At 48.0% G+C, this 24,655-nt stretch overlaps 1 protein-coding gene across 4 annotated transcripts in view; it reads right to left on the bottom strand.

Annotated features, from left to right (window-relative positions):
- Window positions 1-755: 755 nt before the first annotated feature.
- APLP2 (amyloid beta precursor like protein 2) overlaps window positions 756-24,655 on the bottom strand; it is an 85,685-nt gene continuing 61,785 nt past the window's right edge. The window contains exons 4-18 of one of the 4 annotated variants that reach the window (XM_064577224.1): window positions 24,181-24,293; window positions 23,230-23,426; window positions 22,682-22,890; window positions 21,352-21,519; window positions 18,148-18,278; window positions 16,856-16,930; window positions 14,931-15,089; window positions 13,962-14,090; window positions 10,233-10,332; window positions 8,572-8,724; window positions 7,044-7,079; window positions 3,954-4,039; window positions 2,930-3,004; window positions 2,443-2,598; window positions 756-1,292 (exon numbers count right to left, since the gene is read on the bottom strand). In XM_064577224.1, the coding sequence (XP_064433294.1) occupies window positions 1,191-1,292; window positions 2,443-2,598; window positions 2,930-3,004; window positions 3,954-4,039; window positions 7,044-7,079; window positions 8,572-8,724; window positions 10,233-10,332; window positions 13,962-14,090; window positions 14,931-15,089; window positions 16,856-16,930; window positions 18,148-18,278; window positions 21,352-21,519; window positions 22,682-22,890; window positions 23,230-23,426; window positions 24,181-24,293 (1,889 nt within the window). In that variant the 3' untranslated portion in view covers window positions 756-1,190. The remainder of the gene's footprint in view (window positions 1,293-2,442; window positions 2,599-2,929; window positions 3,005-3,953; window positions 4,040-7,043; window positions 7,080-8,571; window positions 8,725-10,232; window positions 10,333-13,961; window positions 14,091-14,930; window positions 15,090-16,855; window positions 16,931-18,147; window positions 18,279-21,351; window positions 21,520-22,681; window positions 22,891-23,229; window positions 23,427-24,180; window positions 24,294-24,655) is intronic. The other 3 variants (XM_064577225.1, XM_045894690.3, XM_045894691.3) reach the window with 3 other exon arrangements.

The raw sequence follows: 24,655 nt of genomic DNA on the forward strand, positions 1-24,655 counted from the left end.
ACTAAAATAAAATAAAGAAAAAGAATGAAAGGAAAGAAAGAACAATAGAAGAAAAAGAAAAAACTGTGAGCATCACCAACTATACAAGCATCACAAAGACTCAGGTGAAGGAAACAAAATTTCCAAAGCTTTCCACGGTGTCTACAGAGCATTTCGTGTACAACCTGGAGTATCCTCCTTGCACATAAAAGCCAGCCCCCCACCTCTCTCCTGGGCACGTGGCACCCCCTACTGTGGTCTTCTCTGAGCAGCTGAGGGAGGGGGCGGGCAGGGAAGTCAGGGTACAACAGGGAGGGGGGAGGGTCAGTGCTGGGGCGGGAGGGGGAGGGCTGTCCAAAGAGGAAAAGACAGTACGTGTGGACGTGACTGGAAAGGGAAGTGAGTAGTAAAAACCTACAGTAAGTCAACGGCAGACAGTGGAAGGACATCCTATATAAACTACAGGCTAATTTCCATGGAAGAACTGGATTTAGAAGGAAAGCAGGAGTGGCTGCCCTAATCTGTATACGGTAGGCTTGCTAAAAGCTGCCGAACTCAAATGCTTTCAGCCTCCTGGGTGACACCAAGGTGCCCAGCACTGGGAACACCAGGCTTCCAAGAAACTGGTCCTTTAACATGATTCTGCGAGGGTCTCATGATGTGCTTGAGTGGTCAATGATGGTTCCCTATTACATTTAGTTTCTGGGCAACTTTCTGAAAGCTAGCTCATTTAAAAAGGGAATACTGCCTTAGTTTCTTCTTTTTTTCCTAAGAAAAACCAGGACAGTGAATGAGCCTTAAAGAGTGGTTTATACAATGCAGCTGAAACGGCCTGCACATACAGTCCATCACCGAAAACCAACACTGTCCATTTACAGAGAGCATATGTGAGACAATACAATAGAAGTGGGATTTCTGATTAATTTAAAAAAAGAAAACTACATCAGTCAAATATCTGCAATAGATCATTTTTTTCATTTCATTTAAGGTTTATATATCATATATTGTTATATTAACATTTTTCACCCATTTAAAAGAATGGAAATTGTGATTCTACAGTAGTACTTTAGAGTCTTAATGATCCAGGAGGTCCGAATGAAATCCTCCGGGCGCAACTGCTGGTCAGGAGTTGACCCAAAACACCGGACCGCCATCTCCTGGCCCACCTGCAGCGCCTGCTCCAATGGGTGGCGCCTCACGCTTCCTTCCGCTTAGATCTGCATCTGCTCCAGGTATTTGTAGGTGGGGTTTTCGTAACCGTGGTTCTGCATCTTGTTCAGGTGACGCTCCTCTGGGGTGAGCATTGGGTCAACCTGGAGGAACGAAGACGGAAGATCACTGCACAGATCGCAACACCGAAGCCGTTTGCTGTGCAATCCCCTGGGAACCAAAGTCTAGCCGGTGTCCAACTGCCACCGGGTAGACCAAACGAGAGCCAGTGGTGAGGACACTGGGGGAGGAGGAGGAAGAAAAGAAGGGGGCCAAAGAAGCTTCTGAAAGCTGGAGTCGTAAAAGTAGAGTCCGAGTTAAAGGAAAGAGTGAACTGAACTTCCTAGCACCACGGCGCCTACCATGTCTTATTTGGGACAGCCTTGGTGAGTGAGCCCTATAAAATCAGAACTGGGACCACGTGATCTGTGGGTCTTTTCCAGCTCAGAAATTCTACTACTAGGTCAGTGTCTAGCAGGAGGTGAAACCAAGTCACTAAGACACACATCTGAACTAATTTTCCAGGGCACATCACATTCCTTATTGTATTCATTTTCTGGAACCAAAACTCTGGACATTCCCATCACCTACCTCAAAGTGAGTCGTAAGCAATTCTAATTATGAATTAGCAGAAGACGGAACCGAAACAGTCTGCTCTGGCTCTAAATTTCTTGTTCTTTTTTCCCATTAAAAAAAGACTATTGGGACGCCTAGGTGGCTCAGTCATTAAGTGTCTGCCTTCGGCTCAGGTCATGGTCCCGGGTCCTGGGATCGAGCCCCGCATCAGGCTCCCTGCTCAGCGGGAAGCCTGCTTCTCCCTCTCCCACTCCCCCTGCTTGTGTTCCCTCTCTCGCTGTGTCTCTGTCTGTCAAATAAATAAATAAAAATCTTAAAAAAAAAAAAATCAGCAAGAAAAACAAAGAAGGGTATCGACAGTCCTCATTCCCAAATACCTAAACATACTGGAAAGAAGGAAACACCAAGGAAATAATCTGAGCAAAGTTTTCATCCTCTGCAGCATAAAACGCTCTTATGTTTTCCTCACATTCACAGTCAAAGGCCCAAATTAATGTTAAAATGTGACAGGGCCAACATAATTCAGTTGGGGCGGACTTCCGAAACGTGACCTGATAACCCAGTGACTACTTTAACTGAAGCGCGGCACCCAGGAAGTTGAGATGTCTGCACGCCATAACCCTGACAGCACAGAGCGAGCCATCCCCAGCTCGGGGCCACGGCACAAGGCCTACTCACCTCCACGATCCCATGGCTGATGGTGCCATACTGTCTCTTCCTCAGCATCACCAGGCTGATGACGATGACCGTGGCGATGGCCACCGCAATGACCAACAGCCCAATGAGGGCACTGCTGCTCAGACTGAAGTCCTCCCGCAGGGGCCCCACGGATTCCTACAGTAACAGAGCAGACGTGCGACAAGGTCTCGGTGACTCTGCACAGCAGGAGACACGCACTCCACGAGGGCCTAGCTCCTGGAGAGTCACGACCCCGAAACCCAGGGAGCTCCAAGATCCTGCCTTCCAAGTAACCATCCCCATAAGGAGAACTCCCACTTTTCCCAATCTCCACGGAGATCCTAATTTTAGCTTTCTTATCCAAACGTGTGGAAAAATGGGCACGGGGGCCTTTGGTAACTTGAGACGCCGGGCATCTCTGTTTTCCACTCGAAATGGAAAGAGCGCCGTGAACCCTGGCAGCTGGGTTCTGGAGCTGAACACACACCGGTTCTGCCTCCAGGCCGCCAACCCTCTCGGCGTTGAAGATCATTTCCTTAACGTCCAGAGTCTCGTCGATGACCTGAAACGGTATGAAAAGGTCAGCAACTGGGTGGAAGGGGGACCTTCAGTACAAATGGAACCGCTTCTTTTCTACTCCATTTATTATTTGCTGGAGGGAAGCGGACACCTGAGGATACCCACTAACCAAGCAGTTCAGCACATTCTAAATCCACTCACCAAACCCCTAGAGGAGCTGGCCAGTGTGGACACAAGGTTACTCTGTCACAACTGGCCCCTCAAGGGCTCTCGCCTGCATGTTCCTTTAGGTAACCATTATGGAGAGACATTTCAGGACAGACTCCCAAGAAGTCATGTTCAAGTATCGAACTCAGTTGAGGAGAATCCAGAAATATCAGTGACAAAAAAGTGCTCGTAGAATAGTAATAGTAGGGGGCGCCTGGGTGGCTCAGTTGGTTAAGCGACTGCCTTCGGCTCAGGTCATGATCCTGGAGTCCTGGGATCGAGTCCCGCATCGGGCTCCCTGCTTGGCGGGGAGTCTGCTTCTCCCTCTGACCCTCCCCCCCGCTCTCATGCTCTCTCTCTCTCTCATTCTCTCTCTCAAATAAATAAGTAAAATCTTAAAAAAAAAAAAAGAATAGTAATAGTAGGTACAAACCTAAAGCAAGAGAAGAGTCAAAGTCGACTCTATTCCAATTTCAAGTTACTAAATCTCTATATTCACTTGAAAATGGCCTCCCATATTTTATCCCTATCTTCGGTTGCAAATGTATTTCCCCCACTGTATAGCAAGAGATGAGCCACTGCTGAGAAATGATTCTGTATTCCTTCTCATACCCAGATGCTAAACAATACAACCAATTTGTGGGAGTAGTTGGAGCCGACCCATCTTCTACCATATGGAAAAGGAACACATGGAGGTTCATCTGGAAAGCATCTAGAACAATGCCACTCATGCTAATTAGTCTCAAAATTAAAACAGGGTAGGGCAGAAGGGAGAAAAGGCTCACCATATTTTCATCCACTTTATTCTTACTGTTAATCACTTTCTCCTCTGCACCGATCAGCCCTCCATCCTGCTCTCCCACTCCAGATCCTGTGTCGGAGAGAGAGCACAGCTGAGTGTTTCCCAGGCTGGGCCGGCCTCATGCCAACCTCACAGAAGCAGAATCTCCCTCCTGAGGGCCAAGGAGCCCTCGCTGATCACCTCCCCACCCCCACCGCCCACCCAGGCTAGATGATATGTTACTTTGTTCCCATTTCTGGGAATGCACTGTGCTCTAGAAGGATGAATGGTGCAGGCATTTTTCAGAGGACCGATGGGTATAATGGAGGAAGAGAGAGTGCTTACTTATATCCAACTTGGAAAAATGGAATGCCAGCCTTCAGAAAAGAATGTTTATTATAAGGTAAACAGAAGTGGCGTCCAAAGGCATTGTAGCACAGAAAAACATGTAATACCCTTCTGGGATATGACCAAGCACCTATTATCCCACAACCCGGTTCTTCAACATCCTCGGCTCCCTTTGGATGGAGGAACCATCATACCAGCAATGAATCTGCACGTCTGCCTCGGGCATCATATTTTATTCCACAGGCAATTCTGTCCACCTGAAATACCCTCCTTGCCTGACGAAGGACCTTGTCCTTCGAGCTGCAGCTCCTCTTGGGAGATATTCCCAGCTTACAGCACTTAAAATCCTTGTTTATACTCATTCGTCTTCTTCTCTGTCTCCCACTAGCCTGTCATCCTCTAAGGGCTTAGATCACAGATGTCACATCTTCGATGGGGATTAGAAAATGAACAGGAAAGAGGCATTCCACAGACAGGGAGAATTCTAACACGAGGGTGGAAGGCACTGTTCTACATGTGGAACAAGACTAGCCACACTCCTCCTGTCCAGGTCAGACATCACCTGAGCCAACATCCCCTGTGCGTGGCATCCCCAAATGACAGTATCCAAAGATGTGGCGTGACTGAAGCCAGCACGAACCCAGGCAGAGGAGAAGCGACAAGCCATCCTCCTTATTTCTAGCTTCAAAAAGCAGGGGACTCCTAGCTATCCTACCAGTTTTTTGTGAATAATAAGATACACAGTTCTATACAAATGTCTGTGATTTGAACCTTCTATAAAGAGATCACCCTGACAGCGCACTCAGCATTCTAAGGGGACCACCTGCATGTGAGGAAGACTCAAACAGAAGCATATGCCAAGCACTGCTGTCCCTGGGCTTGCCGACAATGACACCAGGTCCGGCCACAGCACAGCTCACAACCAGACTCATTCTTGACGTGGAGCTGTGAGTAACAGCTACCATGGGCGCCGATCACGAGGGCTAGCTACTGCGTTCACTCATTAGAAGGCAGCCAAAAATAATGCTGGTTTTTCCTAAAGCCTTCACTTCAAAGAGGAACTTCACAACTCGATTCTAGGGTGAGTTAAGTCAGGGCTGGCTTTTGTAGTCTCAAAAGGCCACTGAAACAGTATTACTGCACACTGACTATTTGAGAAAGAGGAATCTGGAGAGGTGCTGTCTCAGCATGGATGCGGATGAGCAAGCCTAGTAAATTCTAATCCTTCCATCACTCCCTCTCTCCTCCTCCAGACTTTAAAGGTCACAGGGCAGGATCCTATTTGAAAAGTAACGTGGCACTGAACCAACTAATTTCAAATCCTACTACTGTCTAGACTGTAATCATACTCCTTTGGTGGTATAACCCACATGTTTTCTTAAACACTGACCAAAACCACTTTGGTTTTACAGAGGCATAAACAAGTGACATTAAGAGAACAAAAATTCATGTTTAAATTATTCCAACTAGGAACGACTGAGGTATGAGGATGAAAACCAGGTAAATTTCTAGGAAATTCATCTCTATCTACAAATACCTAAGATGTACTACTGTTCAGAGGAAAGGGAACTCCGTCATCTCCAAGAAGAGGCATATTCGAGTAGAACCAAATCAAGCATTTACATATACGTGACTTTTACAAGATTCGAACTGCACTCTCATGTTCTGAGGCAAAGCTGTGGCAAAAACCACAACATCAAATTCTTAGAGAACACTGCCCGGTCCATCCAAAGTCTGCCAGAGCCAGTACACTGGGCTCATAAAACACACACTAAGAACACACTGACCCTAGGACGGCAGACTACCCAACAAGCGGGGAGATTCAGCAGCATTGTATGGAACAGAAACAGCACGGACTTTGAAGACAAAGGAGCTGGGTTCAAATCCGGATTCCTCCATTTCTCAGTCATGACTGAGCAAATCACGCAGCCTGAGGCTTCTTCAACCACCTAATCTGTCTGAGAGAGCGAAAAACCCGACCATGAGGTGTGCTCAGTGCATTAAATGAAACCAAGCACGTGAGGCCCTCAGCACAGTGCTTACAGAGTCCTAGCCTGTTCTGAAGCTTGGACACTGCCTATCATGCAGCAAGAGTCCACCTGTCACCACCTTTCCATCCATCAGCTTCTAAGCTTTTGAGGAGTTGCTACAACTCCAGACAGGAGACAAGTGGGCATCGACAAAGGGTCAGGCGTGGCTAAAAGGAAAGGGAAAGATGTAATGGGAGCAGCGGGGGGGGGGGGGGCGGGGGAAGAGGTCAAAGAAAACGACTCTCTACCTGCCCCTAAATCAAGCATATTTTAATTTTTTAAAAAGATTTTAAAGTAGACTCTACAGCCAATGTGGGGCTCGAACTCACAACCTGAAGATCAGGAGTCAAGAGCTCTACCGACCAAGCCAGCCAGGTGCACCCAGCATATTTTCAAATACGTGAGCAATTCCAGCCAACCGGTTTAAGTTGGATATGCATTTAAAAATCTACCCAGACGAAAATGTTTCATAAAATATCTGCATTCTCTGGACATCCAGAAGGTAAGTTCAGGATGGCCACCTTATCACCAATACCACAGACACGGGATCCTACGTGCAGGACACAGGGCTACTCTGGTTCCACTCACAGCCATGTCTGAAGAAATGAGGTGGGAAAATCTCAGGTGATGGTATGACACAGAAAATGAAACTCCCGACACACGGGGGAAGTGAAAAGGAATGAGGTCTTTAAAGGGAACATCTTTGACAGACCAACCTTTTTTCATTGGGTGGTACAACTCCGGCTGAGTGTCTAGCAGAAAGGAAAACAATAAAAAAAAATAGCACAGAAAGGAGATTAAGAAAGAAAATGGCTTCTTTTGAAATTCCTCTCAGAATTTCTCTATAATGTGAACAGAAAGTTTTCTTCCTTAAAGACATGCCTGAAATATCCCATAAACAAACCAGCAGGTAAGATCCACAGCATATGGACTGGAAGGCAGGAGAGAAAAAAACAGGTCTGCCTTGGGTCTTTGGGGGAAATTTTGGGAGATTCCCAAATTCTTCAGCTGAGCCCACAAAGTTATTTCTCTCAGGAAATAATAAAAACAAAGGCAGTATCTATCGACTGTGGTTTTCTGACAAGGGGACAGGGTCCCCGTTCAAACCTGTCCGAGATGCCCCCACCCCAAACAAGGTGTGTAAGCATGGCCACCCTACAGGCCCGTGGAAGTCTGGCGTTTGGAAGTGCGGGTTTTAGGAACGAAGTGGTATCTGGCTCCTTTCTCAGATTCTGTTTGAGTATCACAGGGTCACCCAAACTGAGCTGGTGCTTCTGGGGTAACTAGTTCAGAAGGCATTCTGTTAAGGTCTGAAGGTGAAGCTGGGTGCCCCCCAGGGTCCCCGCTCAGCAGGTCTCTGTTCCAGCACTGCTGTAGCTGGTCAGGGGCAGGTGACTGTACCCAAGACTGCAGGGGTTCAAATCCTTACTCTCCACCTACAAGCTACGTGACCCTGGGCAGACACTTAACCTCTTTACATCGTGGAATGCTCAAATGAGGGCAGGCCCTAGGACCCACGAAAGAGGGCTTTCTTGAGGACTCAAGGAGAGCAGCCGTGCACCAGGCTTAGCTAGAGCGGCATATGAGGACTCCACGGTTGTGGCCACTATTTCCCCCGTCACCGCCATCAGCAGCAAACAAATAAATAGAAACGGATTCCACACCCTGGTCTCAGGGCAGCGGGCTCAGCAGCTTGTTTATTTCTGGTGCAGACCCACAGCCTTCAAAGATCCTTTTAGACACCGAGAACCAGCAAGGGAATAGAAGGAAGCATGCCAGACCGGGAGTCAGAGGGACAGGACTTCTGATCCCGCCCACCCCCTCACCCCCCCCCAATACCAGACGTGTCACCTTGAACAAGTCAAGCCACCTCTGTAGCCTCCCCACTGCCTGCCCCCCTCGCTTGCTATGAAAAGCTGATGGCCTCACATAACACGGAAGTGCTATTTAAGCAGGAGAGTGACGTCCACGTGCCAGGAGTCACACACTCTGTGGAGGCAGCTGACAGGACCAGGAAAAAGAGAGGATTTCACACAAAGCGTCTATGAAGTGGGAGGATATTACTGACCTCATGGGGATCCTGAAGCCGGCGATCTGAAGGCACCTGGCACGGTGCCTGCACACAGTAGGTGCTCAGTGAACCCCTGCCCAGCTGTCACCAGGAGCACAGCCCCCCTGCCACAACCCAGGTCCCAAAGGCTCCCTTCGGGTTTCTAAACCCCCCCCGCCCCGCCACATACACACCTTCGTTCTCAGGTAAGGACGGGAAGGGATGGAAGGGGCGGAACGGCAGGGTCTCATCACTCTCTTCGGAGCTCACCCGGACGTCCACGGGGGTCTCGGACATAGAGGCAGTGAGCTGGTCCGTGTCGGCCCGCTGCTCTTGCAGCAGCTCGTCTGACAAAGACAGACACACAGCAGGGAGCGGCTTTCAGAAGGACCACCAGCGCAAACGAGGCTCACTCAGGTCATTACAGAACGTGAGGCCTGCTGCGGCGAGCATCTCGCCAGCTCGCGGTGCAGTGGACAACTGCCTCCTAGCTACAGCCCCGATTCTGCAGCACCGCAGAGCCCCGGCCCCGGCACGCCTCTCCTCTTTATGAGCCCGCTCTGGGGCTCAGGGGTTTCTTCCCACGGCAGACATTTTTCAATGACCCCCCCAAACTGTACCTCCTATCTACTGCCCAGACCCACTTCATGTCCAGCAGCAACTTGTTTTCTCTGCTTTTCCTCAGGGAAGTGGGGCACCACCGTCCATGCCGCTGTGGACGGTGGAAAGGCCTGGGCACTGCCCTCAGTGCTTTCCTGTCCCTCACACCCCCGGCACCCGAGCCAGCGGCCCCCCCTGCTCACCCTTCCTCTGAGACATGTCCTACAGCCCTCACCTCTTTATTTCCTCCACGACCACCACAGGGCCTACTGCCAGCGTTTCTCACCTGATGTTTATAATGGCTTCCTGGCAGGTTTGTAATTTTAATAGCACACAGCAGCCAAGGATTTTTTTTTTTTTAATTCCTGTTCTTTTTTAAAGCATAATACAGATCTAGTCACTCCCTAGTTTAAAACCCTCTAACGGCTTCCCATTTTCCTAGAATAAAACCCAAACTCCTTGCTTTTGCTAAAATCTCTGAACAAACTGGCCTCTGCCAACTTCTTTGGCCCCCTTTTTCCCCCACTGTGTTCTCGCCACACTGATCTACTCAAATGTGTCCACTCGACTTGAACTTCAGGCAGCTGCAGCGGCCATTCCCTGTGCTCAGTGTTTCCCCCTCGTGGTCTCTGCGTGGGAGGCTCCTTCCGTCATGTGGATCTCAGGTCACTGTGCCCGAGACGGCCCTCCTGACCACCCAGCCACTCTCCACGGGTCCACCCTGTCCGTCTGCCCCCACCCCCACCCCGTGGCACTCCTTGTCTTATTTTCCTGATTCCCCTACTGTAACCTGACCTCCAGGATGTACTGCCTGCTCACACACCACTTTACTCTGTGACACACAGTAGCCACGATAAATATTTGCCAAATAAATGAAGCAGGTGAAGAGCAGAAGAGGCAGGAGAAGTGACAAGGTGTGTAAAGCAGGCGCCTTGAAATGCATCAGGAATTAAGGGGCAAAAGGGCAACAGGAAGTTCCACTGGTCCCTTGCAATTTCACACCTTAGAGTTTTTCTTCCGGTCACAGAGTAAAGGTCAAGAAACTCAAGGCTCCGTGGCTCACAGCCAGTACATCTGTCCTGGGTTACTCCTTGACCTTGCCACATAAGCTCCAGTGAATTTGAGACTTACACCCTGGCGTGCTAATGCCCAGCTTCCTGACCCTGGCTGTCCCGACTTCTCTAATCGTGCACTCTGCCACCCCCGAGCCTCAGCCAGAAGTCCCACTGGACCGCGATACAAACACAGCACCCACCAATTTCCTCTTGGATTTCCTGGGCTACGTAAGGTACTTTGTAGAGCAGGGAGAGGCTCTGGTTCCTTCTTTCTTCAATCACATGGAGATGGGTCATCACCTGGAGGTACAGTACGGTGGAGAGGCCTTGTTACCAACAGAGCCAGGCCCAGAGGAAACTTGCAGACACACACTTCCGCAAAGATCAGCTGAAAAAGCATATTCTCTACAGAGTCCAGCAAAGCAGCTGGCCAGAGGAAATGCATCCACCCCACGTTATTTGCTGACCACTGCAGTACAACAGTCCCCCCCCTTCTCTGTGGGGCCTACGTTCTAAGACCTCCACTGGATGCCTGAAACTGCAGACAGTACTGAGCCCCATGCATACTGGGTCTTCTTCCTGTGCATACATACCTATGATAAAGCTCAACTTATAAGCTAGGCACAGTAAGAGAGTAACAGTAACTAATAATAAAATGGAACAATTACACTATAATAAAGTGATTTAATGGGGTCTCTCCCTCAAAATACCCTCCCGCACTATACTCACCCTTCTTCTAGTGATGAGGACAGATGAGAACATGCTACGTGAGGAGATGAAGTACGGGGATGACAGAGGCCCTGGGACATAAAGTTAGGCTCCTACTGACCTCCTGACGCTACATCAGGAGGATCATTCGCTTCCGGGCCACAGCTGACCTGTGGGTAACTGAGACCACAGAAACGAAGCCTCCGATGGGGGGTGGGGGTGGGGAGGGGCGCTGATGTCAAGGAGTATGTTCAGATTGTGTGTAATACCCCTTGGTGATCTGAGAATTTATCCAGACGGTGCTCGGAGTTAGAAGAAAATTTAATTTAAAAACTTTCACTAGGCAGTTATTGATTTGATTTTTATACGAGGCACTTAGCAACTGTACTAATCGAGAATAAAGGAACCCTAATTTATACAATGCCAGATACTCGGTAAGGTTTTGCTGAGTGAAAGATGGAATGAGTCCATTTTAACCACTGGTCAGATTAGATGGCGTAAAAAGAGAATGAAATCACTGGCTAAAAAGTAGATTTGCATGGAGAGGGGGCCATTCATGGATTTGCTTAGTGAAGTAATTGCTTGAAATGATTATCATGGTGAATAACAGAACAAGTTTATTCATATTTAACTGAATTAGTATTCCTTCCAATATTTACACCGAGGTATAAGTAAACCTGATTTTAAGGGGTGATAAAGACCTACCATCTATCTTCTGCAGTTCACTACACCTTCTCTGAATGCAACAGTTCTAGGTTGTTCATATTTTTTAAAAAGGAAAAAAGCCATCAAAACTGGTCACTTTTAAAGCTTTTTGGGGGTGGAAATGAAAGGTGACGTGGGCTATCATCCACCCCAAGGCCACAGTGAGGCCTTGTGTTGTAGCTCACACAGGCTAATTCAGGATGGTTACACTTGCAGTTACCACACTCGTCCTAAAGAGGGTGCTCTAAGCCCATGGATTAATTATGTGGGCTTGAAGCCATTAACATAGTCAAAATGGAAAAAAAAATTAAATGGAAAGATGCTTTTACTGTAGATTGATGTCTCTCTGACCTTTAAAAACAGGGATGAAAGCAATTTAATTTTATATTTGCCATTCTTTCAATCAAGTAAATTGATGGGAAAGCACAAGAGTAAGTGCCTTAGAGAGAGAATGCAAATGGAAAGTGAAAATGCACCACCCCCAGTCTTGGCGCGTGTGTGGATGCTGTTATACTTCAGATGAATTAAGGAGCCCTTTGACTGAAGCCGGTTCATATGCCCCCAGAAGAAACAAGGGCCGCACGGTGGAATACTGGACATCCGTGCCTTCACGGTGAGCCCTGAGCTACAGGATGAGGCGGAAGGGCACCACACCACTCATACCCCAGACCAAACACGCCAACTGCCATTGGCTGAACGTAGTCAGCACTTTCTAAAGTGTAGATAACGGGGAACATGCAAAAGTTCATGTAATTCAGCAGCCAAGTTCCACTAGAACTAAGGGTTTAGAGCACCCAGCAACTATCATGCCGGAGGAGCTGGGTTTCCCCCGGATCTGCTAAGAAGGGAGCGGTCCGCTGCAGCACCGCGATCTTGCTGGCAGGCAACTCATTCCCTAGTTGTCGATACACTGATCAAGGTCTCTCCTTTCCTTCTACTCTCACACCATAAAAATGGCTCTTCTGTAAACTACTACGTGATCTACGTTATAATCTAGTTTGTCCACAAAAAATCTGGGAGAAAAAAAAAAAAAGGTTATGTTTTTGTTTTTGTTTTCAAAAAACCAAGTAGACCTGAAAAACCTAGCCCCTGTCAAGGTGGATGCATTGTTCCACCTACACTTCCTGGAAGCTACTCCAGGACTTGACCTTCTGCCTTCTCTTCTACTCCAACCAGCTCAAAGCAAAGCGTTGAGCTCCAGACCCGTACCACATGCCTCCTGGGGTCCCCAGAGCCACCCCTGTCCACATTCTCCCACTCTTCTCGTTCCCCCAAACATCCGACCTCTAGATCAACTCTGTATGTTTAAAAGGGTAGTTAGGGGCGCCTGGGTGGCTCAGTTGGTTAGGCGACTGCCTTCGGCTCAGGTCATGATCCTGGAGTCACGGGATCGAGTCCCGCATCGGGCTACCTGCTCAGCGGGGAGTCTGCTTCTCCCTCTGACACTTCCCCTCTCATGCTCTCTGTCTCCCATTCTCTCTCTCAGATAAATAAAAATCTTTAAAAAATAAATAAATAAAAGGGTAGTTATTCTTCATCTTTATAGCTACTATAATTAATACTACACTGATGGTGAGTTGCCCAAGGGTACACAAGTGATTCCATTTTGCAAGGTCAGATGCTAGTGCCGAGTTGGGCATGTAGACAGCAGGCACTGTCTACACAGCAGGTTCAGCCAACTTCTGAACCAGGGGAGCAGCCACCTCAGTTGCAAGACTCCTAAGACTTCTGGGCAGATTGCCTTGCAATCCTAATACACACTCGGCAAGAGGCTGGGAGGGGAGTCCCTGAGGAGATGGGCAAGTGTCCTCGAGGCTAAGTGCATCCCATGGACACGGGACAATCAGCGCAGCACTAAATTTAAAATATGGGAGGAAATTAAGATCAGTTGTGTCATGACAAGGCCCTCTAGGAAAACCCAAGAGCCTAAGCTATTAGACTTGCTGGTTTACAAGGAAGCCAGCAGTCTTGCAGGCAAGGCTTCTTTTATACAAATACAAGAGAGTAAAACGTTTTGCGAGTTAACAGATGGACGATACCGAAATTAAGAGGGTCCAGAAACGAACCTCTCCAGACTGTAAAGGAACAAACCCAGGAAGGTACCAGTGTCTGTCTCAATTAAAACTAATGTACAGAACAAAATAATTTTTAAGAACTGCTTGATATAGTTGCCTAGAAAAAGACTTCAAATATTCATTCTGGTGGTACCTGAAATCAGAAATAAACGGATATAAAAAAAAGATTGAGAAACTGACTTAACTCTTCAATATGATCATGCATTTCTAAACTTCCAGAAACTCTTTTAAATAGAAATGATTTAATAGAAGAAAGTACGGGGAAGATATTTTTAAAAAATCATATCTTTGCACAAACCAACTCTTGTAACCTCATAATGTCTTCGGAAACCATTTATCATTTTCCAAGCACAACTATCAGCGCTGCCCAACCACTGGTCAAAGCAGAGTCTCCCCGCTAGAGACACTCTCCCGCTGCAATTCCTACTCTGTTTAGCGTACCTGGGATTTCATTTGGGCTGCCTTTTCTGGGTCAACAGCCAACACATGCTGGTAATGACGGATGGTATGCAGGCGATCTTTGTTCTCAGCGCGGACATAACGCCGCAAGGCCTGGAGAATGCGATGAGGCTGCAAGAGAGAACAGTAGTTTTAAGATCCAGAGACTACAGAATGAAAACAGGCAGGAAAGCAAAGTTTAAAAACACTCACCTAAGAATGTAAAGCCCAGCCAGGCGTAAGGATGAAAGCTATGCTTTTTAAAGCTTTTAGCTTACCCAGTAGCAAGAAACTACCTTTCTACAGAAAGTACCAAAAACTAAGCTCCAAAGCCATAACCAACAGTATTTTCCCACTCATTCTGTCCTCTCCCCTGGGTTAACAGTGTCGGACACCTTAATTACAAGGTAGGCAGCCCCCGTGTCACCCAGAAAAGACTTTTACTTGCTCACTTAAGAAGGGTACTAATATCCTACTTTCCAGTACTTTCCATCCCCTCAAAGCAAGGCAGGTTAGAGTTAAGGGATAAAGAAGTATGAGGTCACTAGCGCAAAGGGCTTCGACATAAGTTCCTTTACCCCTTTTTTCATAACCTTATTTAGAACAGAATTGAGTGCAAAAGCTTTGAAAGACAGGTTTTTAATCTTTGAAAGTAAAGCTACTACAAAAATGCAATAATTGAGTAACTACCAACCAATATTGTGAGGTAAGATACTTCCATTATCACAGGCGGCATATGCAAGCAGAAAGTGTGATATGCTACGGTGACCTAAGCACATACTAGAACATAATACCTCTTCCTCCCTCCTCTTCTTTCCTTACCTCCTCCAGCCTCGCCAGAACTTGTCATAGAAATGGAATCTTTTTTGCTGACCTGTGGTCCTCATCCGTTGGTTCTACACATAGCCTACGTTAGAGCAGGCAACCCCCAGGACAGCGTTCACCAGTGACTGAGCTCCGCACAGCACTCACCCGCGGGGGGTCGGACTGCAAGGCAGCCAGGTAATTCTCCAGAGCCATTCGGCGGCGGTCGTTCAGCATAGCTTCCACTCTAGCCAGGTGGGTTTCCACCAGCTGCTGCTTCTCGCTGGCTGCCTCCTTCTCCAAGGCTTTAACCATAGCTTGGAAGTGCTAAACCGAGAAAGCAGAACCGACAGGTAATTCGTGGTGCCTGGAGGAAGTCTAAGCAAACAGCCTGAGACCGCGGTGCTGCCTCTCCGGCCCAGAGCCCGTGAGAGTCGATAATCGGGTCAGAGGAGTGGAGCAAGGGTAAGATCCAAGTACACTCTGATTGCTGTTGGAAAAATTACATACTTATCTAATTGAGAGCATGTTAAATCTGAGCGTCGGAGTCCGAATTAGCACTTCCGTCACTGAAATCACTAGTGTTATGAGCCCAAGGCGGGCTTTCCCAATGTGTCCTGCAAGAGAAGGGATGCTGTCCTTTCCATACTTAGCAAAGGTGCCACTTCCAAATCCCGAGACACACCAACAGGAACTATATTTTGAAACATATCCCAGTAATGTGGTAAGTTACGCTGAGTCATTCACACCGAAGTCCTGAAGGGTAAGTTATCTGTAAGTACCTGGCCAGGTTTAAAAGTAAAGTTTAAGGCTGTGGAACTAAATTTCCCTGCATAGGATGCATTGGCTATGTAGAAATTAACACTCTTAGATTTTCTAGGTGATTGATAAAAAGGAAAAGGTGTCCCGATAAAGTATTAACATCACGAGAAGATAGATTTCAGTGAATCATAATTTGCTTTATGAAACCCAAATCGGTCTTACAAACTGCTATCCCTATTCCTAGCAACACTCTTCTATTCAAGGGGCACCCAGCTGCTGTTACAATTCTGTTACATTCTTTTTTTTTTTTTTTTAAAGATTTTATTTATTTATTCATGAGAGACAAAGAGAGAGAGACAGAGGCAGAGGGAGAAGCAGGCTCCCCGCAGAGCAGGGAGCCCGATGCGGGACTCGATCCCAGGACCCTGGGATCATGACCTGAGCCGAAGGCAGACGCTTAACCGACTGAGACACCCAGGCGTCCCTCTAATGTTACATTCTTGTAAAGTTAGAGAAGAACTGGTATCAAGAGTGTCTTATTGTCTGCCTTTCCACTTCTGAAGAAGTCTGCAAAAAAAAAGAATTCAGGAGGCCCCTGGGTGGCTCAGCCGGCTGTGTCAGACTCGTGGTCTTGGCTCAGGTCACGATCTCATGGGTCTTGAGATCGAGCCCCCACCCACGGACTCACCCTTGGGCTCTGCACTCAATAGGGAGTCTGCTTAAAGATTCCCTCTGCCCCTCCCCCAACTCACACACACTCACGCACATGTTCTCACTCTCTCTCTCAAATAAATACTTTGAGAGAGAGAGAAAAGGGGCGCCTGGGTAGCTCAGTCGTTAGGCGTCTGCCTTCGGCTCAGGTCATGATCCCAGGGTCCTGGGATCGAGCCCCACAATGAGCTCCCTGCTCAGCGGGAAGCCTGCTTCTCTCTCTCCCACTCCCCCTCTCTCGCGGTCTCTGTCAAATAAATAAGTGAAATCTTTAAAAAAATAAATAAAAATGAGGGGGGGGGGGAAGAAGTCAGTACTGCTGAAAAACAAGTCACAGCCTAAGAATGAAAATGACTTAGGATTTTTGCCAGGAAAGCAGAATTAACAAACATAGCCAGCTAAGGTTGCTTCCTGGCATGAACTAGGTACAATCTAGTTTGTTTGCTTTCCTTCTACTATAGGTGATCAATTCTAGAGAATGCCAGTTTGGAGGTGAGGAAAAAAACAAACAAAAAAAGCAGGCCAGTTAAAACTTCCCTGTAACATAAGCTCTTGACTGAAAGAAAGTGTCAAACTCTAATTTCCTGGGACTCTGGCTGTCCCTAGAGAATGCATCTTACCTGAATGAGAGTCTGCCTCTCTGCTTTCGGGAGGTTCTTGGCCTGAAGCTCAGCCTCTTCCCATTCTTTCTTTACCTAGAACAAAGGGTCAAAGCCACTAGCACCAGAGAATCATCTCTGAAACAATCCCCCCATTTTCTAACAATACCGCCAGGCCCTGAAATCTAATATAGGAAACTGCAAATGGAAATCGCATCATATGACCCCTCACAAGCTCAGGGCTATTTAAGCTTGTTCACAGAATTACTGTCTCAGAAGGTCCTGGACCACGACCATCCCCAAACAGAGCCTCAATTCCATGACCTCCATGTTCTATATAACCCGGGGCAAGTTATTTAAAAGTCTTTGTGCCTCAGCCTCCTCACACACTAAAACAAGTGGGGGGCGGGGGCAAGGGGGCGCGGGAGGTCATGTTCCATACCTATTTCTCAGAACTGTTGTGGATAAAAGAGAACAATAAACATTCCCTGAAGTATAAGCCCAGCACAGGTGATGTGTGAGATTTTAGGTGGTATTCAGACCTAACAAGAAATTCTTTTCAATTTTCTTTTAATCTTCCTAAGTAACTCTAGGAGAAAGCTGCACTACGGTGCTCAATGTTGCTCTAAGCCTTATAACTCTTTTAAGAAAGCATCCTGAGGGGCGCGTGGGTGGCTCAGTTGGTTAAGTAAGCATCTGCCTTCGGCTCGGGTCATGATCTCAGGGTCCTGGGAGTCAGGCTCCTTGCTCAGCGGGGAGCCTGGTTCTCCCTCTCCCTCTGCTGCTCTACCTCTCTTGCTCTGTCAAATAAATAAATCTTGGGGAAAAAAAAAAAAAAAACACCAGCATCCCAAGACTCAGAAGCTTCAGCAGGCAACAGTATCTAGCTAAAATATGTTAATACAGGTTTGCTTTCATCTATTTTTACAGTTACCTGTTCTATTGGCAAAAGATACTAGCTTTCTGTTTACAACAGTTACATAAAGTTTCCCTCCTTAATATAAAAAAATTTTAAAAGCTAGTTAATAGCAAAGAAAAATAACAAGGACATAACAGTTATAGGAAGTGCTCTGCAGAGTCTGAACACAGTAAGCACTCAGAGAGTATTATATTATCTGGGGGTGGGGAGGCGGGGGGGTAGCTAGGTTCGCCCAGAATACAGCCCTGCTCAACTCTCACACCTCACCTATCCTAACACAGCATGACAATCTGGCGGGGGGGGGGGGGGGGGGGGCGGTGTCCCTTTTCTTCAGCTATGAAAACGCTATTACCCAACGCCAAACACCAGGAGCATAAGGAAGCACCAAGTTTACCCTGTCCATCCGGTTGCGGTGCCGTATTTCCAGCTGCTCCTTAGCCTTCTGGAAACGAGCGTGCTCATTATCATCTGCAGAGGTCTCAAAATACACATCGACATCATTGGTTGGCAGAGGAGTTGGGGGAACTGAAATGAAATAACAAGAGGGGTTCCCTCTGGGGGTCAGGCCCAACACGGAAAGCTCACTGAGCCCTAGGAAGAAGACCAAGCTGAGGACCTGTGGGACGCACTAGTTTGCCTCGCACCGTGCTCCCAGGACAAGGTGCTCCTGTCTGCCAAGACTCCACCTGGTCAGATCACAGTGCTCCATCTTCCTTACGTGACATTCGGCCACCAGGCCAGTCCCTGCCCCCTGGTATCTTTGGCTCCTACTTAGGACTTCAGGGAAAGAAAAAGAAATCCTCTATACCTTCCCTCAGTTCCTGAAATCTTAAAAAGTAAAATCTAATTATTTATTGCTGTCACTGATTGCTTCTATAGCCAGGGACAAGGGCAGATATCAGACCTGCAAAGGCACCTCCCCAAATTCTCCATTTTGAAAGGAACTTTAGGGCTGAATGGTCTTTGCACAGAGACTGCGTAGAGAAAGTCCAAGCTGCTTAGCTCTAATTTTTTAGTTGTCAATATGACTGAAGAAGTCTTAGCCCCACCCCCAAGACCAGGGATAAGAGGGACAACACTAAGTTGCTGTATTTGACAAGGACGTACCACAGAGTGTGAAGATACTTTGGGCGTTTCAACCCATGGCACTCACTGGCCTTACCAGGCCATCGCCCAGAGAGCAAACCCATTAGAAAACACACTCCTCCCTGCTAGTCAAGCATTAAGGGCTTACTGGCCCCAGGCAAGTGAATAGCTGCACCAGGGAGCTTAACCTCATAAAAGAAAGGTTTGAGATGACAAGTTTACCTACCTGACCCCTTAAGAAATGCCTATGAAAAACTGATTAGCCCAGTTCACTCCCAATTTCCCAAGCCAGGGAGGAAGGACATAAAACTTGCTTGTACAACTTGCTGTATGATATTAGAGCTAAGTGGAGAGCCAATACCAAAACCCAATAAATTTCAATTCAGAAATAAAGTCACCTAATTTTCAGAACTGTGTAGCTGTAACACAACACTAAAATAACTGTATAACTGACAAATGTAACTACAAATTAGTCAGCCACTCTAAAGTTCTTCCGCCAAAGCATCTTTTCCTTAGCTTTAAACCTAAAAGCTGCAACTAAAATCTTGTCAAGAATATTTGGCTCCTACCTAAGTTTAAATAGGATCACCACAGCCAATTTTCAGATTAACTAAATTAGAATATACAGCTTCACAAACCACATTCCCCATGATACTCCAAAGTTCAGCTGGGAGAATTTCAAAGCCGTGAAGTCCATCGGTGCCAATAAGCCCGCGGCCATCAGCAGCACGTCTGCAGCTTAAAGGCTTATGTGCTGGAGACAGTCTTTGGTTCCTATCACTGGGCTGGATAAAGATAATACAGAACACAAGCTGCCTCCAACCTCCTGGGAACAAAAGGTAAAGGCCTATTGGCCCCAGAGCGCTGCTTCTGAAAATACGATGGGACCCAGACCTAGAACCACATCCTTCTGTCCATGTGAAAACAACCAGCTCAAGAAACCAGCACACTTGCCCGCCTCTGACCCCCTTCAAGGAGGGGCACAAACTGAACCAGTGGCACAGTGATGCTTCTAGGCTCTTAAAGCACTCAAGCTGGGGACTCACAAGTACATGAATACCATGCTTCTCTGCGGCAAGTCTTCCCTACCATAAGCACTGGGAAACTACAAATTTGCAGACTGCAGAACCATTAATGCTCCGAAGAGCAAGCCATTCCGTCACAGCTTACAGCACTACCTATCTGATCCTTTGGGGAACAACTCCCTCTCCGTATTCAGGGAGATCCTTAATGACCCCTGATTCCTCAGGCTTCACCCCCAAATCATGTGTTGTTGCACCTTAGTTTAAGTAATTTTACAAAGCAGGAAATATCCCAATAATTTCTGTCTCTATATCTTTCCTGAGTAAAAAAAAGTTTCTGCCACCAAAGTTCCCTAAGGACTCATACTGTTCCCACACTTTCAATTATTCCTACTAAACATGGCTTTTCCACAGAGCAGCGGCTGGAGTGGAGATGCTAAAAGCAGACCGTATCATATCAAGATTTAAAACATCTTTTGGTGGGGGGAGGAGAGAGGAACGTGAAGGTATTCGAATGAAAAGCCATCAGAAGCTTAGGAGCAAAAACCGGGGACGGCCAGCAACTCCTTATTCTAACGAGTTCCAGAATCAGAACCAAGAAGTGAGGGCCCCGCCTGAGTGAGGATTTTCCAAACACATGGGCTAGCACGGCAAGGTAAGAGAATGGGGGCCTTAAAAAGGGAAGGGAGTAACCGCGGAGAAAAGCAAACGTTCTCCTACCCGTGGCTAAGTGAACCCAACTCATCTGAACCGCTGAATTTCCTGTGACCAAAGGACACACGAACTAGAATTCTTTCACTTCCTAAAGCTCTGCGTGAGGCTGCGCTGCCAGAACGCTGGAGGAACAGTTACTACCCCGCAGCTGCTCAGCCCGCTCCCTAGAGTGCCTAAAGCAAGACACTGCGGTATTCTGCACTCTCAGAGAAAGTGCTCCTAGGGTCACTTCTTGGAAGAAGTGTCGTCCCCCTTAGCACCATGGGGCTGGGCGACAGGGCAGCTCAAAGACGAGAACGAGAGGAAAAAGCCCAGAGATGAGAATGGGCAGAACTCATGGCCGCTGTGCTCACCGCTCTGCACCTTTCCACCGCACACGGCCAAGGGCAAGGCTGCCGTCCCAACCAACACAGAAGCGCTCAGGGAGCCCACAGACGACGAGGCGGGGTGCGAAAGACCAAGCCCCTGGGCTCCCCCGCTGTGCCGCGGAGGGGACACAGCACCAACCGCCACCAGACCCACGGTGAGCATGGGACATACAGAACTGGGCTCGCGACTGCCAACAGGAAAGCAAAGCCTAGATCTAGAAAGCACAAAGAGGAGGGGAGAAACGCCGGACAGCAAGCCCCTGCGTCGGCAGGGAGCACTACACAGATGCGGTCACGAGGACGGCCGGGAGAGAGACAGGACGCCGGACAGGACGCCGGACAGGACGCCGGACAGGACAGGGCCGCCGCGCGAGGGCCGCTGCGCGGAGCCCGCGCGCCGGGACTTACTCATCGCTTTACACACAGCCATACAATAATCCTCAGACTCAAAATTGTTCCTGTTGCCTCCGCAGCCGCCATATATAAAGCGCACGCACTCTGCCTTGGAGAGGTCGAAGTACCAACGAGGCATCACGGCCCGGCAGGGCCCCGTCATGGCCTCCTGGGAGCAGACAGCTGTGTGGAAACGGTCAGAATGTCAGCAGGGCAGAGGCAGAGGCAGCGGCTTCACGTGCTTCACAACTGCTACCGGCCGCGAGCGGCGGGAGGAGGGCGCGCCCGCGCCCGCGCGCACTCGAGCCCGGCGGAACGGCGCTGGCCCGGCCAGCGCACGCACCACCTCCAGCCCGCCGTCCGGGAGGACACAGTCGCTCGCCCGCTCTGACGCGGTGAAGGCGGCAGGAACCGAACACAGCGCTTCTCACACCGGCTGGAGGCTAGACTGACGGGGAGGAGCTCTGCGTCTCACAGCTCCGTGAGCCTCACGTTTCTGATCTGGCCAGTGGAGACGTCTGCCTGACTTGTCCCACGTGCCGGTGTCAAGGACCAAAGGAGCCCAGTGCGGGTGAAAAGGCTGCTTTGGTGGTGATGACCACAGGAGAAGCTACTCCGGCACCCGGGAAGCATGCGTGGGCACTTTTACGTTCTCCTAGGTCCATCAAAAGCTTCTAGACTTGTTAAGTATTCCCCCCACACTAAGTCCTAACTAATTCTTCAGAGCTTCACTGGCTTCAAACATACAGTCAGCAGGAGGCTGCGTGCCAGTCGCTCTAGAATGGTCACAACCTTTTTTCCCTCTTTTTTGGGAATTGGCAAGATGAAAATCCTTTGCCGGTAGGTCATTAAACTCCACCCTCCCAGGCACAGACATCTTCTAGTGGACAAACCGGGCAGCCTACAGATGGGAACATGCTCCGGAAAAGAACCAAGTCACCTCCATTCTAGAAGGTCAGGGCTTTAGAAGTACTGAGGAGGGGGCCTCCCCTCGGGGAGAGAACATTTCAGGCTGCATGTGGAAGGATCCTGCCCAAGCAAAAACCACATTATCTCCCTGAGTCTCTGGACTGGTCCTCCTTCTCTAGTTAGGTCCTTACAATGCAAATGAGAGTTTCTGATTCAATTCTGGGTCCCTCCCTGAGTGTGTCCACTCCAGCTGCTACAGCGGCCTGGCCCCCCAGCGTTAACATTAGGCACCACCAGCGTGCTGGAGAGCTGGCTTCACGTCGGTGCCCAGGAGCGCCACCTCTCCTTCTGTGACTTACTTGCGATGGATGCAGTCCAAAATCGTAAGCAAGTATTACCAAGTGGATTTTAACGTCATGGCTTTACGTCAGGTTACCTTTAACGTCGTGAGTAATTTCCTTTTCTGAAATCGTCCCCTCGCGGCTGGGTTCAGTTGGGTTCTCCTCATTGTACTCATCTCCTTTAAAGGTGTCGTAATAGTAATCACGGTCTTCCACCACCTCCTCCCCTTCCTCCTCATCCTCATCGTCCTCATCCACAGCTGCTTCTGTGAAGTCCTCCAAATCTGCTTCGGTAGGAAATTCACTGAAGGTCACAACAGAAAAGGAAGGTTAATACCGACTCTTATGTGCACGGCACAACAATGGTTCTCTTCCCTATTGTGAAACACAAAAGCAGAGACAGGAAATAAGCTCAACTCACAGTTCACTGTGCCACGACAGCCCTCAGCCCAGCTACACCAGCAAAAGGGCGGAGTTGGTGGGCAGGGACTGCATTTACCTGTAGAAAGTCCTGTGGCCAGAATGAATGCCAGCTGGCTCAACTCCAGCGCAAACAAGGGCATGCCCACTTTACCCAGAGGGAGGGACCGGCAGCCCAGTGCCACCAGCAAAACCATTTCACAGGCGCAGGACAAGAGTTTACCTTTTGTAAATATCATAGTCTTCCTCTTCATCCTCCTCCTCTTCTTCCTCCTCCTCTTCCTCCTCTTCCTTCGACACAGTAGATTCAATAATCTTTGTCTGAGGGCAGCACACATACTCAGTGCCGTGAAACTGGTCTACCCCACAGGGCAGCAGCATGCCGTAGCGATATAAGGTCATTCCCTGAGTCAGACAGGCCTAAAAGAAACCCAGAGGTCCACATCAGAATATTAACACATTTGGTCAAGTAGTCCCCGATCATTAGCTTTATCCAAAAGAAATGCCTATCAAATCACTATGTAATGCTTTCTCTCATGGACACAAATTTTTTGTCAACAAGCTGTGATGCTATTACTTTAAGAAGATTTACACATTTTGCTTAACTTGCGATGGGGAAACATCATCTGGGCCAGAAACAATGAGGGCCCAAAGTTAGAAATTAAGGAAAAGGGAATTCTTCTAGTAATTATCAATGCTGACTAAAGGTGGTCAGCGATAATTTACATTCCTCGCTGTGAGGGCATGGTGTCAGAATTTGACAAAAGAAACTGACTAGAGATCCCACTTAACTATAGAAGGCAAGTATAAAAAAGGCTATTTCTCCTCCCACAAGAATGAAATGGCATCTAATCCTATCAGTATGTATGTCGAGACATCGATTGTCTATTATTGGCTATTTCTACTCTAAGGCCCTAGGGTTGGGATGGCCCCCTTGGGAACCTCGCAGACAGCATCCTTGCTTTTCAACATCCTTAACTCGAGGGGCTGGATCGTCAACACTGTATTTCCCTATAAAAACATCCTCCCAAATATTTTTAATTTAGAAGATACAAGTAATCATAAACTTTGAAAAGATAAAAGGAAAATCAAATCAATTTGAAATCATGAGGTCCAGAAGAAAATGCTACTTCCTCTCTTAACAGGAAAAACAACACATGATCCATTCGTTTACCTCTCTGACTACAGTGTGCCAATGCTGATGATTCTCACACACCTCCATCCGCTCTTTGTGGAAAAACTGGCACTTTTCTGGAACTAGTAGAACATCACTTACAAATTCACCCACTGGAAAAGAGAAAGCTTTGTTATGAGCAAATCTGATCATGATTCAGGACAGTAAGGACCCTCCTCACTGAAGATTATGAGAGTTATGTAGTCAGGTATAAACACGAGCAATCTCAAATATATATATAAGCTGACAGGCCTCTCTCACCTTCAAAGGTCAACTGGACGTTAAGGTCCAGGCAAGCAGCACAAGAGCTCAACATTCCGTTACAGTCGTGATGCTTGGGGCTTTCGTCACTCTTCCCAGACTCTAATCTCTTACGGTCCAGTTGCAGGGCTATCGCAACACGATGAGTAGAACAGGAACAGGGCCCTCCCACACCATTCCGTGACCTCAGACACACACAGATATTCCTCTGAGT

This window comes from Mirounga angustirostris, unplaced genomic scaffold (assembly GCF_029215605.1).
Source record: "Mirounga angustirostris isolate CCGP_5_RB_7025 unplaced genomic scaffold, mMirAng1.0.hap1 SCAF_13, whole genome shotgun sequence".
Lineage (NCBI taxonomy): Eukaryota > Metazoa > Chordata > Mammalia > Carnivora > Phocidae > Mirounga > Mirounga angustirostris.